The sequence below is a fragment of the Photinus pyralis genome, unplaced genomic scaffold (genome assembly GCF_008802855.1).
Source record: "Photinus pyralis isolate 1611_PpyrPB1 unplaced genomic scaffold, Ppyr1.3 Ppyr1.4_LG4, whole genome shotgun sequence".
Lineage (NCBI taxonomy): Eukaryota > Metazoa > Arthropoda > Insecta > Coleoptera > Lampyridae > Photinus > Photinus pyralis.
The window spans coordinates 44,363,971-44,379,505 of NW_022170511.1; the positions used below are offsets into that span (position 1 = coordinate 44,363,971).

The 15,535-nt window shown below is 36.2% G+C and overlaps 1 protein-coding gene across 1 annotated transcript; it reads left to right on the top strand.

Annotated features, from left to right (window-relative positions):
• Positions 1-6,251: 6,251 nt before the first annotated feature.
• Positions 6,252-12,977, top strand: LOC116169169 (probable ATP-dependent RNA helicase spindle-E). The gene is made up of 17 exons (XM_031485196.1): positions 6,252-6,480; positions 6,530-6,696; positions 6,747-6,917; positions 6,963-7,125; positions 7,177-7,301; positions 7,352-7,558; positions 8,485-8,711; positions 8,768-8,926; positions 8,985-9,165; positions 9,213-9,452; positions 10,778-10,993; positions 11,042-11,185; positions 11,237-11,505; positions 11,931-12,204; positions 12,250-12,371; positions 12,420-12,635; positions 12,684-12,977. Exons 1-17 carry the CDS (start codon positions 6,252-6,254, stop codon positions 12,817-12,819), a joined length of 3,246 nt encoding a protein of 1,081 aa, XP_031341056.1. The 3' UTR covers positions 12,820-12,977.
• Positions 12,978-15,535: the final 2,558 nt, after the last annotated feature.

A 15,535-nucleotide genomic window follows, 5' to 3' on the forward strand; every position in this document is an offset into this window, starting at 1 on the left:
AAATTTGATTCCTTCGTAATTTTGAAACCGGCAGCGCGCAAACAAAATGCAATTGTGCGCAAACGAGGCGCAATCGATTTCAATCACGAAAATTATTGCTTTCTAAAGTTGGGGGGCCAAGTTCACACAGGTCAAACAAAGTGATTAGTCTAAAGTTAAAAATATTTACATTATAAGACCAAGATGAAAATAGAAAAAGGAAGTAATTTTAACGCTCCCTTACATAAAGATTTCTTAATGAAGACACATACAAAATTGTTCTTTATTTCTTTGGTTGAAAAGGGTGACAAAGGAAATGAATTAAATTTATTTTAGACAAAACGAGTATATGTATAAATGACAATAGAACAATGCCTTTCATAGATGGCACTAAATTTGGATAAGTAATTAAGATATTGTAATTAAAGGTAAATTTGAAAAGACCCCGATATCAAAAATTGCACTTCATAAAGAAACAATAAGAGAAATATCGTAATGACATCCTTTCTATTATTTCTGGAAGATGAATAGGGTTTATTACAAGGTAAAAGTAATTAGGTCCGAAAAATCAGATTTAAGTACGTATGACTACAACTAATTAGAACTTTAACGCCTGTATAGTATCTTCATTCTTGAACGTTTGACAGAGTAGTATTTTAAAATTTATCTGAGCACGGGTTTTCATTTTGTGCATACTTTTTTTTAATTTTAAAAAATTTTATTTCTGGTGGTAGTGTTGTGGTGATGTTCAGAAAAGGTAAGTTTCCAGTTTTACGTTTCTTTGACCACATATGGCTATATATGTTGATTATTGGTGACTGAGTAAAATTAGGTACACTAACTGCTTATTTTTTTGCGTTATCTTTGCTACAACTATGGTAGTGAATGAACTTAAAAGTTTCTTTTTGATTTTCTTACTGTTATTTATTTTATAGTTTGAAGAGATAGGTACATGGAAAATTCTGGCATTTTTTTAAGAGATTGTTAATAATCAAAACAGTAAGGGTTTTGAAAATCTTGAAACGTTTTAGGAACAAGTCGATATTGATGATTTTTTCTTTTAAATGTTTGTAATTATTAAGTACCTATATACTTCCCTTTTAATTTTTGTATGGCATACCTAGCACTATTAATAGAAGCTAATGCGATCGTGCGTCAAAATTATGCAGTTGCAAGTGGTATAAAAAAGAGAAAACTTGTACCTGCAACGTCGAATGCGCTGGAAATGAAACAACTAAACCAAAAAATTACATATCCGAATTCAGAGATGGGCGACCTTACCAACGATGCATCATTTAAGATTTTAAGGGTTGCACTGTCAGCGATGCGAGACAAAGACATATTTTAGACACTGTTTCCTTCCATGATCAATTTGACGTGCCAAAGCGTTTTTTGAAAATTATTTTAATTTACAGAAATAGCTATGTATCGTTTCTAATGCACCACCGTATATTATTTAGCTTCGGAGAAATAACACCCATAAAAATTGTTATAATAATAAATGGGTAGATTTTGGTGTTATTTCTCCGAAGCTTCTTAAGCACCCCATTGAGAGTCGTGGATCTTCACAATTTCAGTATATTATTTAAATAATAGCCATATAATTTATAGCAAGATCAATTTTTTTCACGATATTTATCAACATTTTTTGCTTTTTTCGTTACTTTACAGTTCTTATCTCTTTAATTTTACGGAAATTCTCAAGAATCTGTTTGATTTGTTGAAACTATTAGAGCAATAAACTGAAAACATGTATATTGTATAATTATGACAGATGAACTAAATATTTTATCGTATCATAGTTACAATAAATTAAATAGGTAACTATATTTATTTCAACATTCCCTCCTAAATCTTTAGTTTATATTATATCAATGGTTTACACATTTGTAGTAAGCCCTAGCAAACTTCTCATCCTTTCAAAACGTTTTGTTGGAAGTGGTTTCGTTAAAATGTCACCTAATTGATCCTCACTAGTAATGTGTTCCATTGATAAGACTTTCTCTTCAACTTTCTCTCTAATAAAATGGTATCTAACATCTATGTGTTTAGACCTCTGATGCATAATCGGATTCTTTGTAAATTTTACTGCACTCATGTTATCAATAAATAATGTCGGTATCATTGTTAGAGTTAGGGGTGAAATTTCCTTAAAGATTCGGTACAGCCATATACTGTCCTTGGCGGCTTCACTAGCTGCGATGTATTCGGCTTCCATGGTAGATAAGGATACGCATCTCTGTTTCTTGCTTGACCAAGTGATTACTCCGCTACTAAATTGTGAACATACTCCGCTTACTGATTTTCTCGACACATCATTAGCGTAATCTGCATCACTGTAAATTTTTAATTCTTTGCATTCCGTAGCTGTGTATTTAAGGCCCATATTTAGAGTACCTTTGATATATTTAAAAATTCTCTTCACAATTTCCCAATGTCGTCTATTAGGTTGTTCAACAAATTGTGAAATATAATTGACAGCAAAGGTTATGTCAGGTCTTGACACAACTGAAAGGTACATTAAGCAACCTACTGCTTCTCTAAATGGAGCATCCGTAGATTTAAACTTTGGTATTTCTTTGAAAGCTTCTTCCATCTGACATCTTTCTAAAGGAGTCTTGACCGGTTTTGCCTCTTCTATGTTAAAACGCTGTAAAAGACGTTCTGCGTATGATCTTTGATTCAAGAAAATTGAACCATCTATATTTCTGCAGATCAAATCGTTCAAAAAACTTTCAACATTTTTACAAACAGTAATTTGAAATTCTGCTTGCAGTTTTGTCAAGAATTCCTGTATTGTCTGCTTTTTGGTAGCTAATATAAGTCCATCATCCACGTATAGTACCACTAGCAGCTTGTCATTCTCAATATTACTGTAATACAAGCATGGATCAGCAGTGCTTTCGGTAAGATGAAATTTCTTAAGCAATCCTTTAAATCTCTGATTCCAGCAACGTGGGCTTTGTTTGCAACCATATAAACTTTTCAAAAGTTTACAAACATGACTTGTGCTGTCTTCAAATCCTTGCGGTTGGTACATGTAAATATCACGATCGATGAATCCATTTAAGAAGGCTGTCTTAACATCAAATTGAGCCATTTCCAAACTCTCCTGTGCTGCAATGCTCAGAACCGTTCTAATGGTGTCAAATCGGGCTACGGGACTAAATGTATCATCGTAATCTATTCCTTCTTTCTGACTAAACCCTCTCACTACCAATCTGGCCTTATATCGATCAATACTTCCATCTACTTTCCTTTTGTACTTAAATGTCCATCGGTTTGTGATGGCTTTTCGATTTTCTGGTAAATCTACCAAAATCCAGGTGTGATTTTGTATCAATGATTGCATCTCTTCCTCCATTGCTTGTTTCCAATGTCTACTTTCTGGTGATTCAACTGCCTCTTGATAGGACTTTGGTTCATCTACTTCAGCAATCATTGTTTCAATTAATCGTTTTGTACGACCAAGATTTCTTCGATTTCTAAAATTATATCTTGGTTGATCCTGTCCATCTTCTTCTTCCGATTCTCGCAATTCATTGTCATCAACATCAATATTTTCATGATGCTGTCCATCTTCTTCTTCCGATTCTTGCAATTCATTCTCAGCATCAATATTTTCATTTCCTACCTGCTCTATTTCTTTTTCCCGAACAAATCTGTTCTCTCCTGGATATTCTGCTACGTAATTTGGCTTCTCGTCAAGGTTAATGTCAAAGGTGATCATTTTTGATATGCTCTTCTCTTCATTAGAATGGGTCGTACAATTTACTGGTTCAAATACAACATCTCTACTACGAAGTATTTTCCTGGTAGAACTCAACCAAACACGAAAACCATCCATCTCTTCAGAATAGCCAACAAAAATACCTTTTTGACATTTCTGGTCCCACTTCTTTCGTACTTGTTTTGGCTTATGTACAAAACATGTAGTACCAAAAACGTGCAGTTTGTTTAAATGTGTAGACTTGCCCGTGAATATTTCAAGAGGTGATTTACCATTTTCATTACTAGGCCCCGTTCTGTTCAGCAGATAAACAGCAGTGTTGACTGCTTCGGCCCACAATCCTTTAGGTAAATCTTTCGCCGCTAACATTGTTCTTGCAAGTTCGACTACAGTGCGATTAGAGCGTTCTGCACATCCATTCTGCTCGCTGGTATATGGATTTGAGACACTGAGGATTACTCCTTCAGATTTTAACAACGTTGTCACATCTTTGTTGTTAAATTCTCGTCCACCGTCGCAACGCAACATTTTTAGTGGTCTTCCGCACTGATTTTTCACAAAATTCAAGACTTCAGCAATTCCTTTTGTAGTTTCTGATTTTTCCTTAAGAAATTTGATCAATCGGAATTTTGAGTAATCGCATGTAAAGCAGATAAAATATCTCGATCCTCCATACGAAGTGATTTCCATAGGACCACATAAATCAACATTCATGACTTCACCTTCTCGTTGAGCACGTTGTTGTCGTACTTGAAAAACCTTACGATGCTGCTTACCTTTTACACATGCTTCACAAAAAAAATCTTGCTTGGTGTACTCGATTCCATTACGGTTTAACACTTTTTCAACTTGTACTCTGTTTTGATGTCCGAGCATTTCATGCCACTCTTGAATTGATTTCAATTTCGAAGTCACGTTTGTTTCTTTAGTATTACTTAATTGTAATAAACTATTCGCTGGTACTTTCACCTTCATTATCATTGTGAATAACTGACCAACTCGTCTACCCTTAGCTTTTGCTTTTTCATCACTGACGAAAAAGAACTCCTTTTGATTTGATTTGAACTCGTATCCTTTGTCTAAAGCTGCTGTCCTCGAGAATAGATTTCTACGAGCAGCTGGAACAAAGAGAACATTTAACATTCGAAAATCAAAAATTTTACCATCAACAAAAGTTTTAACTTCTACGACGCCTTTTCCCAACGCATCCATCGATGTCTTGTTTCCAATGTGGACCTTGACTGGTGTCTTAAATTGTTCAAAATATGAGAACCACTCGCCATGATATGTTAGATGATCAGTGGCCCCCGAATCAACAATCCAAAAATCTTCGTCATTTTCCGCATTCAAGACTTCCGTAATGAAAGCGTTTTCTCCAGATTCCTCGTTGTAAAACTTCTGTTTACGATTGGGACAATTTCGTTTTATGTGATTCTTGCCTCCGCAACCATAACAAGTAAACGTTTTCTTTGTAGTTACACCTTTTGTAGTATTCTTTTTATATGAAATCTGTGATTTTCTCCTATATCGACCAGCTAGTAGTGCTCCTGTACTTTCTTCTGATGCCTCGCTTTGTAGATGTCTTTGTTTTCTTCGCGATTCTTCGGATGTTAGTACATTCACCAGGTTAGTAAACGTTTGTTGTTCGTCTGGTCTGGCCCACCATGCCTGCCGTAAGTTATCATAATTATCTGGTAGTGTATCCAAAAGTTTTACTACTAAAGACATGTCATCTTGTTTCACATTCAGTGCATTCATTTTCAAGATAAGAGTTTCGAACTTTGAGATATGAGTTACCATATCATCTTTCTCATTCATTGTAAAACTAAAGAACTCCGCCTGTACTACATGAGCAGCTTGTTTGGTCTGTTGCTCAAATATACTATAATGAAGTTTTATCCACATCTGTCTTGCTGTATTGCATGTCACCAGTAATGCCATTATTTTGGGTTCCAATGCTTTGACCAATGCTTGACTAGCAACTCTGTCCGTTTTATCCCAAATCTTCAGGTCTCTAATATATTCTGCTTTCTGCTCGGCAGTAGCTTCCTCATTCAGAGCCTCTGGCATTCTGAGATCTCCATTATATATCTCGTAAGCATTTGTATACGCTCGCAAAACATTCCGAATGGCGAATTTCCATACAGTCCAGTTATCAGTTCCTCTCAATTTTTCTATACTTCCTTCTTGATGCTCCATAGTACTTCAACCGTGTTAACCTTTAAAGCGAACCACGCTCTGCTACCATGTTGAAACTATTAGAGCAATAAACTGAAAATATGTATATTGTATAATTATGACAGATGAACTAAATATTTTATCGTATCATAGTTACAATAAATTGAATAGGTAACTATATTTATTTCAACAGCATGAAGCTTTATGTGATATATTTTTACATTTCTCATCATGTGAGAAACTGCACCACTGCACTGGCCCGAAAGATTAATGAGACATTACTTGTTGCAAGAACAAATTCTATATACTAATTAAGCAAAGCACAGACAGCTTTGAGCAAAAGACATGCTGATTTACTTACAAAATGCGAAATTGTAAGCTTACATCAAATACCTTTTTTAGGAATTCATCTCAGAAAGTTGGTGAAGATAAACAGACGCCAACCGTAGGTTGGTTGATTCATCCACTTCATTCGAGCATTACCACAGAAGAACAAAGAAAGGTTTTCTTCCCACCACCATCGGGAGTCAGAAAAATCATATTATCTACGAATATTGCTGAAAGTTCTATTACAGTACCCGATATTACATACGGTAATTTAAACATCCTTCCTTGTACGCCTTTCTTTAACAGACATTGTAGTTATCGATTTTTGTTTAACTAAAACTATGGTCTTGGATCCCGATACACAGTATCAAAGTTTGCAACTGCAATGGGCGTCACATGTTAACTGTACTCAACGCGCTGGTAGAGTTGGACGAGTAAGCGATGGTCGTGTCTACCGTTTTGTTCCGACACAATTTTTTGATGTATTTTAATAGACTTATGAATGGACGGTCTTATTAGTATTTGCTTTTAGTTGTATCTTCCGAAATCGGTAGAACCGGAAATATTGAGGGCGCCCTTGAATCATGTGGTTCTGGCATCTAAGTTGTTGGATATAAAAGAACCACCTAAGGCTATTTTAGCTCTTGCTATGAATCCACCTGCCTTAGATAGTATTGATAGTACCGTCTTGTACTTAAAAGAGGTATAGGAATATTTTTGTAATGTGACAATTTATATGTTTAACTAGATTGGTGCGTTGACTGTGTGTCAAGATGGCAAAAAAGTGATGAATGATGGCGATCTAACTTTCATGGGTGAAGTGATAGCTATGTTACCTTTAGATGTCCATTTATCCAAATTTATATTTCTTGGACATATTTTTAGCTGTCTCGAAGCTGCGATTATTATGGGTGAGTTAAGTAACGGAAAGTATTTCGATTAAACCTTACCATCCTTAATAGCAACTGGATGTTCTATAAGCATATTTAAAACTCCATTCAAAGAACGTCTTAAAGCATACACAAATCGTTTACAATGGGCAGACGGCTCTGCGAGTGATATCGTCGCTTACCTGCATCTGTATAATGTCAGTACTTCAAAAATGTTTAAATTTCAATTTTTTCAAGATTATTTTAGGTGTGGCAAAGAAGGAAGCGACTACATCCCAATCCAAAAGCAGAGAAATTGTGGTGTGAAAAAAATTTTGTAGCTCAAAGGGCTTTGAATGAATGGCACATTCTTGTGAAAGAAATACAATCACGGTTAGCTAGAATGAATATCCAGCCCGAAGAAGGACCTGGGAATGTTGTCCATTCTGAAACTGAATTGCCAATTTTAATTAAGGTCAGTATCTCCACAGCTGATAAAGTTCATACTACGCATGCGCGGCTTGCATCATGCAGATGGACGCTATATTTGATTTTATTATTGGGGTATTTTGTACAAATTCTAGAAAACAAAACAGATAAAGTATTTGTTTCTTTAGTAAAATAAAAAGTTTGTTTACCTTCTTCAAGGCTGTACTTCATGGTTAATGTTTGTTACATGAAAGATACATCCAAAAACTAGAATGCCAAAATCAGACTTAATTTCAATTAATTCAAACTTACGTACCTCATTAATAAATGGGTTTCGGATTGCGATATAGGTAAAACAAAGATAAGTAATTTAAATTAACAGCGCAATGGCAACAATACTGGCAGAGAGGCACCCCTGTTAGTTCCTACCAGGGATACATCCCTACGATAGTTGACTAAATTCTTGGAGAGGCGGCTACGCCAGGCATATGCCAAAGTATCAAGTATCAACGTATGGAAACACCTAAAAAGAAACGTGTTGACAAAGAGGAATTGAAAATACTCCCCATTTGCTAAAGACGCTTTGATAATTCATTTAAACAATTTTAGCGTGGTGACTCTGGAATTTTCTTAATCAAATCAATATTTTTCGCGAAGAACGGACCTGTCAATCATATCAATCTGTATCAAAGTATGCAGTCAGGTTCAAAACCAAAAATTGAAACTACAAAAAGTAAAAATGATGAATCAAAGTAACAAAAAATAACACAAGCAATTAAAAATAAAAAACCGAGAAGATGATGGATAAGATGACAACGTGGAGTGGATGAAGAAAGAACTTTAAGACCCATCGTTTAATAACTAGTATATTGGTTACTTTGTCTAGTTCATTTAGTAACTAGTCCTGTATTAATATAAATTTTATTGTTGGTTCTGCTCCGCAAATTCCTAAAATATTTAATCTCATTTAAGGTTGTAATGTGCGGAGCTTTTTACCCAAATTATTTCAAACGATCCGTGGATGCTGGTCAAATTGATGAACGTGAAGCTGTCAAAACCATAGGGGGGCGTGATCCATTCAAGACCATCTACTTTACAGGTTTCGACCACAAGCAACCTGGTCCACTTTATGCAAATTCGATTAAAGCTATCCTAAAAGATTGCGCTACTGACATGCATGTTAGCTTTGATAACAGCAGGTACCTGATTTTTGTTGCTTTTTTGTTGTTGTAATTCTCACGTTTCTTACTTTTAGTAAGGTGTATGTGGAATTTATGACGCCCAAACAATTTGAGACTGTTATGATTGATGGCCAAAGGTTTGTAACGACAATGCCAGGTAAGATTCGAACCGAGGTATATCGTGCAGTACGGCAGAGACAGTTGCAGTTGACTCACAGAATCGCTGTAATGAGGTAATAGAATTAAAATGTATTTTTTTATCATCTACTCCAAATTGTCGTATTTTTATAGCAGTTCTGATAAAGCCTGGGCTATTGCAAAATCTGTCGGGATTCAACCACTTGGGTCGACTAGGCGATCTTTACCTTCGTTGGAACGAGTAAGCAGCATTTTAGAGGATGATTCCGTAGTACAATTTTCTCCAATTGTCCCAACATTAGACATGACTTTTTTAATTCTAAGAATATCCCATGTAAGTGAGATTAATTTCAATATCAAAAAAACAAACCTCTTTTGTAGAGAGTTGATGCTGGACATTTTTGGGCTCATTTGTGTAGCAACGGTTCAACGCTAAGCCCCTTATTGCCGGCCATTTACGAGGAACTTAATAAAGAGACAGTCCAATTGCAACCGCTGGGAAAGACAATGCCTGTGATAGACACGGTTTATGCTGCAAAATTTTCCGACGACGATCAGTTTTATCGTTGCAAAGTTATCTCATTAAATTCCTTTGGTAAAAAGCAAGCATCTCTAGCACAGGTAAATTCTCATATTGAAGTACACACCGCAAATTCATAGATATAGGTGAATTCATTACTCTAAAAGAAATTGAAATATACCTATGGGTATGCGCAATTAGATGCAATTTATTAGATCACAAAAAAAGTATACTTGCTTTATATCGTTTTGTTGTTAAATATTAATAATCGGTAATAATTCCGAAATTATTAACAATTGTCAAATTTGCAATTAATTTCATAACTGATTTCAATCAGTTTATGGACTCTATTTGTAGATAGTAGATGAATGCAGTTTATAGTCAATGCAATGTAAAAGAGGCAATGTTGGGCTAGTCTTCCACTAGTAGAGTTTAATCGGCCCGTGTAGCGCAGTTCAGTGGAAGCTCGACTGCGGTACAGGGTCCCTGGTTCGAATCCGGGTTCGGGCATGGATATTTGTAAATGTATAGTGGGTTGGGTTGGTAGAGCAGCCTCGGCTGAAACTCCGCCCACTTAAAAAATAAAGGCAAAATAAAAAAAATAATAAAATAATAATCATGTTTACTTACGAAAATCACAATTGCGCGCATTTATTTCAAAGCCCAGGGCAAACCGTAATAGATTCAGATAAATTGTGGGTAGAGGATGAAATTTCCTACAAAAACCCCACGATAGAATTATACCTAAAGTTTATAAATAATAAGTATTTAATTAAATGTGTGTATGTATTTTTGCAATACCTTTGAATGCATCGTTTTGATGGGTCTGGCGTCCACACATTCTTCTCATTTATAAATTCAGGCTCTTGCGGCAATCATGCATTATTTGTAATGAACCCTTCATTTTCATGCCTACTTTACGTCAGGAAATTTTTATTTTAGACAGTGGCAGTAACGCTTTAACTACTTTTCCTGCCTCCTGTCGACCCCGAGTAGTTTAATTTCCTAGTCAAGTAGTATCATTTTACTGACAAGATTGATATTACATTTTTCCCGAGATATTTTTTTTTAATTTAAAATTTCAAATTATCTAACGAAACAACTATGCGATCCTACACAAAAAAACGCTTTGTGGAAGTGAGAATCCAGAGAAACAAAGGCGAAGAAGTGAAACGATTACTAACTTGCGCTCTCATATTGAGGCAGGTGAACTACCAAGCGCCTTTTATAATAAGAACCGATGCAAGTTCCTATGCCATTGGGACACAATTTATCCATTATGCATTTATACGGTTTTCTTTCCGCACGATCGTGATTTTCGTCAGAACTTGTTAACGTTGCCTTGGTAAAAAGGCACAGGCGATTTTACCTTCTTGAACAGAGCATGCGACAAACTTTTATTTACAAATGATATATTCAATTTTAGGTTTTGTATATTGACTTTGGAAATACTGAGTTTGTGGATACAGCTAATTTGTTTTACTTGCCCGACACACCGTTAATGTCATGTCCCGCTCAGGCTGTTGAATGCCACTTAAGCGAAATTCAACCGTCTATGGTCTTGAATCCGAGAGCTTTGTGGTCGGAGGAAGCAGTTAGGAAATTTGACATGCGTACTGCAGACAAAATGTTAGCCGCCAAGGTAAATGTTTCGATCTCAACAAAAATGGGACTTATTGAAAAATTGTAGATTTATTCTGTTGTTAATGAAGTTGTACATTTGGAGCTTTATGCTACCAACGTTACGTCAATGAGCGATTTTACACGTTCAGAAAACTATTGGCTCATTAATGAAGGGTACGCTGAACCTGCAGAAGAAAGCTTTCTATCTAAAGTATGTAACAATTGCATGGTAAGCCCTATCCTTAACATTGTTTTTGTATAGGAAAACCATAATAAAAGGTTACTTTGCGCGGAGCATCCTGAACATTTTGCTTCGTTGCCCGAAGAAGTATGTCAGCCGCAAAACTCAGTAAACTACCATTTACCAAGCAATTCCTGCAGTAGTAGTTTGACTTTGAAAGGACCGTACAGTCCATTGGAGATGCAAATCTTCAGTGTGACGGCTAGCGGCATGAATAAAACTATAACGATTGAAGGAAGTTCTGTTAATGCTGTACTGTTAGACACAGATCCACAAGACCCTCACGAAAGGTAAAAATTTGATCAAATAGGAGCACTAGCATATTTTGCTAGTCTTTCTTGGGAGCAGAGATTGCATGTTTTGGCACTTAGGACTGTTACCCACACCGATACTTGAAGTTTTGAACCCCCTCCTCACATTCCCTTTGTTAGTAGCTTCCTCCAACACTTCATTTTCAAGATGCATGGTCATGTTGATTGTACTGTAGCAGGTAGGTACGTCTTGTCCAGAACGCTCACGTGCCTTTGCGTGTATTAGGACTATTGCCTTTGATAAAAAAAATCAAAAGCATCCCCCTCGCTTCTTTCCTACGTTTTTCTACCCAACCTATAGCTACTGCAATAAAAAGGGGAATGCTTACTCTAACCCTTAACAAATTGTGCTAGAATTGACCATGGTTAATTTTGTTATGTTAGCCTCGAGTATATCCTTTTAGGTTGATAGTTGCCGCCCATATTGGACAGAATCCTTCCGGTACAATGCTAAATTTACGACATACTACAGTAATGCCAAACATCCACGGATTTCCTATGTTAATGAGTCTGTTGTTCTGCCCTTCAATGGAACCGAAACCTACCGCGGATGGAACTCAAATTGGTGCAATACTGTGTGGAGTGGGTGGTTATGACAATACGCATCGATCCATGTTTCCTCCCCATGATATTTGTTTAACTTTAGACACAGAATTAACAGAGTCTGATTTGAATGAAGTACGTTTGGCGCATTATTTGCATTTTGTACAATCCTAATTTTAGATTAACCAATTGAGGCAGTGGATGAATCACGCCGTTAAGGTTATGGAGTTTTGTTGTAGAGGAATTCCATCTTCTTCTTCAATGGCTCTTTGTCAAAGAGAAATTAAAGAGCAGCTGCTCAAGTAAGTTCTCAAATATCATTAGCAGTAAAAAGGACCATTTACTTGTAGAATTTTGAAAATGAAACGTAAAAATATTGAACGTGTGTATGTAAGACATTCATCTGTATGGGGACAAACTTTGTATGATTCGGCCATCTTACGAGCAAATACACAGAACAATTCCTCGCAAATTTGGCCACTACACTGGAGCGTTAAACTAAACCCAAATAAGGAAGAAGCAGCCTTAGATAATAATATTAGGGAAATGGAAGAAGTTGCATTGGGGTAAGTTAGGTAGTCTTGAGTATGTAAATTTGACCTTCTTGTTTGCAGAATGAGAACAGTCAATGAAATGAATTGTATGAAATGCAATTTCTTTTGTACTTCAGTTGGAGAAATGAGGATTCACCTTTCGTCATCAGCACACAAAGATGCTGGGATGAAATATGAACAACGGCCTCGCATGTGATTTTATTTGTATTCGTGTTTATTGTTAAGAGTTACCTCTTTTTTTTATCATTTGAATATTTCTTAATGTGCTTTTGTTACTTTTATAGTAATTAGTTATGACAAAACAATTTAGATGGCAATAAATTTCTGTTTCGATCGAAACTGGCATATAAATGATTTTGGTGAAAGCTGTGCGAGTTGTGACTTTTTAAATGTTTTAGTTCTGTTTCAGCTTAGTAGGCCTCACGTAGCAGTGTCGCGACAGAAAAATGTCGGTCATAACATAAGAAAGGTGGTCTGGTGGTATTTTAATTTAGTAAGATCAGTTCACTTTTTCATTTTGTAGCTGCCATTTTATTTTATGTTTACCACCCGCACGTTGGTACTGAGGTATTGCATTGGGGTAAAAATGACCCCCCACAAAAATACGCGATGTGAAGCCCCAGGAATCTGCATCAAACAAAATCCCGATGATGTGTGTCTGTACTCTCATTTGAACCAAATTTGGTAGGTACATTCTTATAGCTGAAAAGCTTTTGAGTAGAATCGCTCATGCGCAAGTGTGTCAAAGTCAGTGGTGTGTAACGAAGCACCCGGAATTTCTGCGTTTGGTTTGCCATTTACAAGGACCACCCGGTATAGTAACAATTGGTTTGGGCTTCGTTACGCAAGAAAACCGTGATATTGAGCATTTTCCGCGATGCCATGGAGATACCGTAATTAATTAGTCCGCCTACGACCGCTCCTGTTGGAATTTTGGAATTATTTTTGTAACCACCGAAGGATGTTGTCGTGGCGAAGATGAGGGACAATTAATGTTTCTTTGGTTTCAGCGCCGTTAATTATTTATAAGATGTTTTAGATTCCCATAATAAGTAAAATCAAGGATAGAACGAGTTCAGATCGAGTTGTTTACAAGTTTTGCAGTCCCGTCCATATGCCTGCTTGTTGCGATAAGAGTGCTAAAGCGATAGCTCCGTTTGAAAAGAAAAAAGTCCAAGAGAGCTAGTTGCAGATTGGATTGATGAGTACTTAGGTTTGATTACGCTTAATTAGGTAAGCGCTGTTAATGGATGCCATGTTAATGGGCAGTAGCAGGTAAACGTTGTCAGAAATCGTCGGGAGAGGTAAGCGCTGTAATTTTTCTAGTTGTTTGCAAGTTGTCTTAGATTTTTAAGATAACCACAGGAGCAGTAATTAATTAATAACCGAATTATTTTCCACCGCGCTCGGTGCGAAGGCAACGATGCTTTGGGAATTCCCTGTTCCACTTCTACCAAAATGGGTTTCCTTTAAAAGGAAAACGCTCAATTTGAGAAGTATCTTTCTGCTTCATACTTTCGAGTTGTAAGTACGCCTATTGATTTCTTTAATTTGCGAAACCGTATCATTCCAAATCCACTGAAACCCTTTTGTTTTACCGTTTTCCCGTTTTAGCGACCGTAAGTCAATCCGTTGCCCTTTCCTTTTCACTACCGTTTTGAGTTTCCTTTTTTTTCACTTACCGTAAACTTTTACCACCGTTCTAAGCTTCTTTACCGCCTTAAGCTTAACCTACCGTATTTTCTATTGATAGCGTTATCATATCACCGTTTGCTGTAGAAAACTAACACCACCGTTAATTAACAAAGGTAAGCGCTTAATTTTCAATTACGTTGATTAAAGGGGGGGAAGTATATTCTGTTCTCCTTGCTTTTCCGCTTTTCTTTCCTCTAGACACCGCTAATTGATTTGTGCTGTGTTGTTTTATTCCCTTTAGGAAATTTACCGTTAGGGCCACAGAGTTGTATATAAGTAAATAGAGAGACAGTCTTGTAGCGAAAAATTGACTCCAATTGAACCTTGCGCAGGCCGTTGGTGAGTGTGCGCAGTAATCGACAACAGAACCGGCTTCAAATTAAATGATCCTTAAAGCAGGTTCGGCTTGAGAATAATATGGTTTCTCATTGCAACAGAAATTGAAAAGAAATTCAATGTGTGGTGAATGATGTTGCTAACACTGTGTCTTGAATAAATAAGAAACATTACAATCGTTAAGAAGTTTTAATACAGTAGACTACAATACAAAGCTGGTAAGGGGCTTACAACATCAGAATCGAGAAAAGATTTTTTGAGATTCTGGTATAAAGGAAATCGTATATTTGTCGTGCGATCGAGTTTAAAGATCTATTTATGCACTCAGTGAGTATAAAAATAAGCAATGAAAGAATAAAATAAGTTGAAATTTTATTTTGGTGCGGGACTAAAATTTCAGGTGTGCAATGCCAAAAACACAGTTTGACTACGGGTAGCCACAAAGTCGACAAACTTCAAATGCCAATAACTCAAATATCTCAAAAATGGAGCATCGACAGAGGGTATGTAGGTACAGTGGCACCACGCTCAGAAGGTTCCTGACAGGGCGTGTCCGAGGACGTTGGAAATTTAGACTGTACATTCTCATGCAAAATTTGACTCTACTAAATATAAATAAGTGGGCCACGCGATATGAGTTGCATTACTTCAAGGGGAAACAGTAAAATTAATAATTTTATTTTTACAAAACGTAAACACATTTAAGATTGTTAGATGTTCATGTTCAACACAATTTACAATTCTGATGCACTTCTGCTGTGTAAATATGGACAGTTATTGAAACAATCACATTGAAATTAATAACAATCACATTGAAATTAATAACACTCACATTGACTAAATTAACACACAACCTTTAACTTTTTTCATTCATTATCGTC

Excerpts from the sequence above, each read along its gene's own strand:
- LOC116169169 (XM_031485196.1), top strand. The coding sequence starts at position 6,252 with ATGCGAAATTGTAAGCTTACATCAAATACCTTTTTTAGGAATTCATCT. Across the intron at positions 7,126-7,176 it reads CGAAGCTGCGATTATTATGG|CAACTGGATGTTCTATAAGC; the intron begins GTGAGTTAAGTA and ends CATCCTTAATAG. Across the intron at positions 8,712-8,767 it reads GTTAGCTTTGATAACAGCAG|TAAGGTGTATGTGGAATTTA; the intron begins GTACCTGATTTT and ends TCTTACTTTTAG.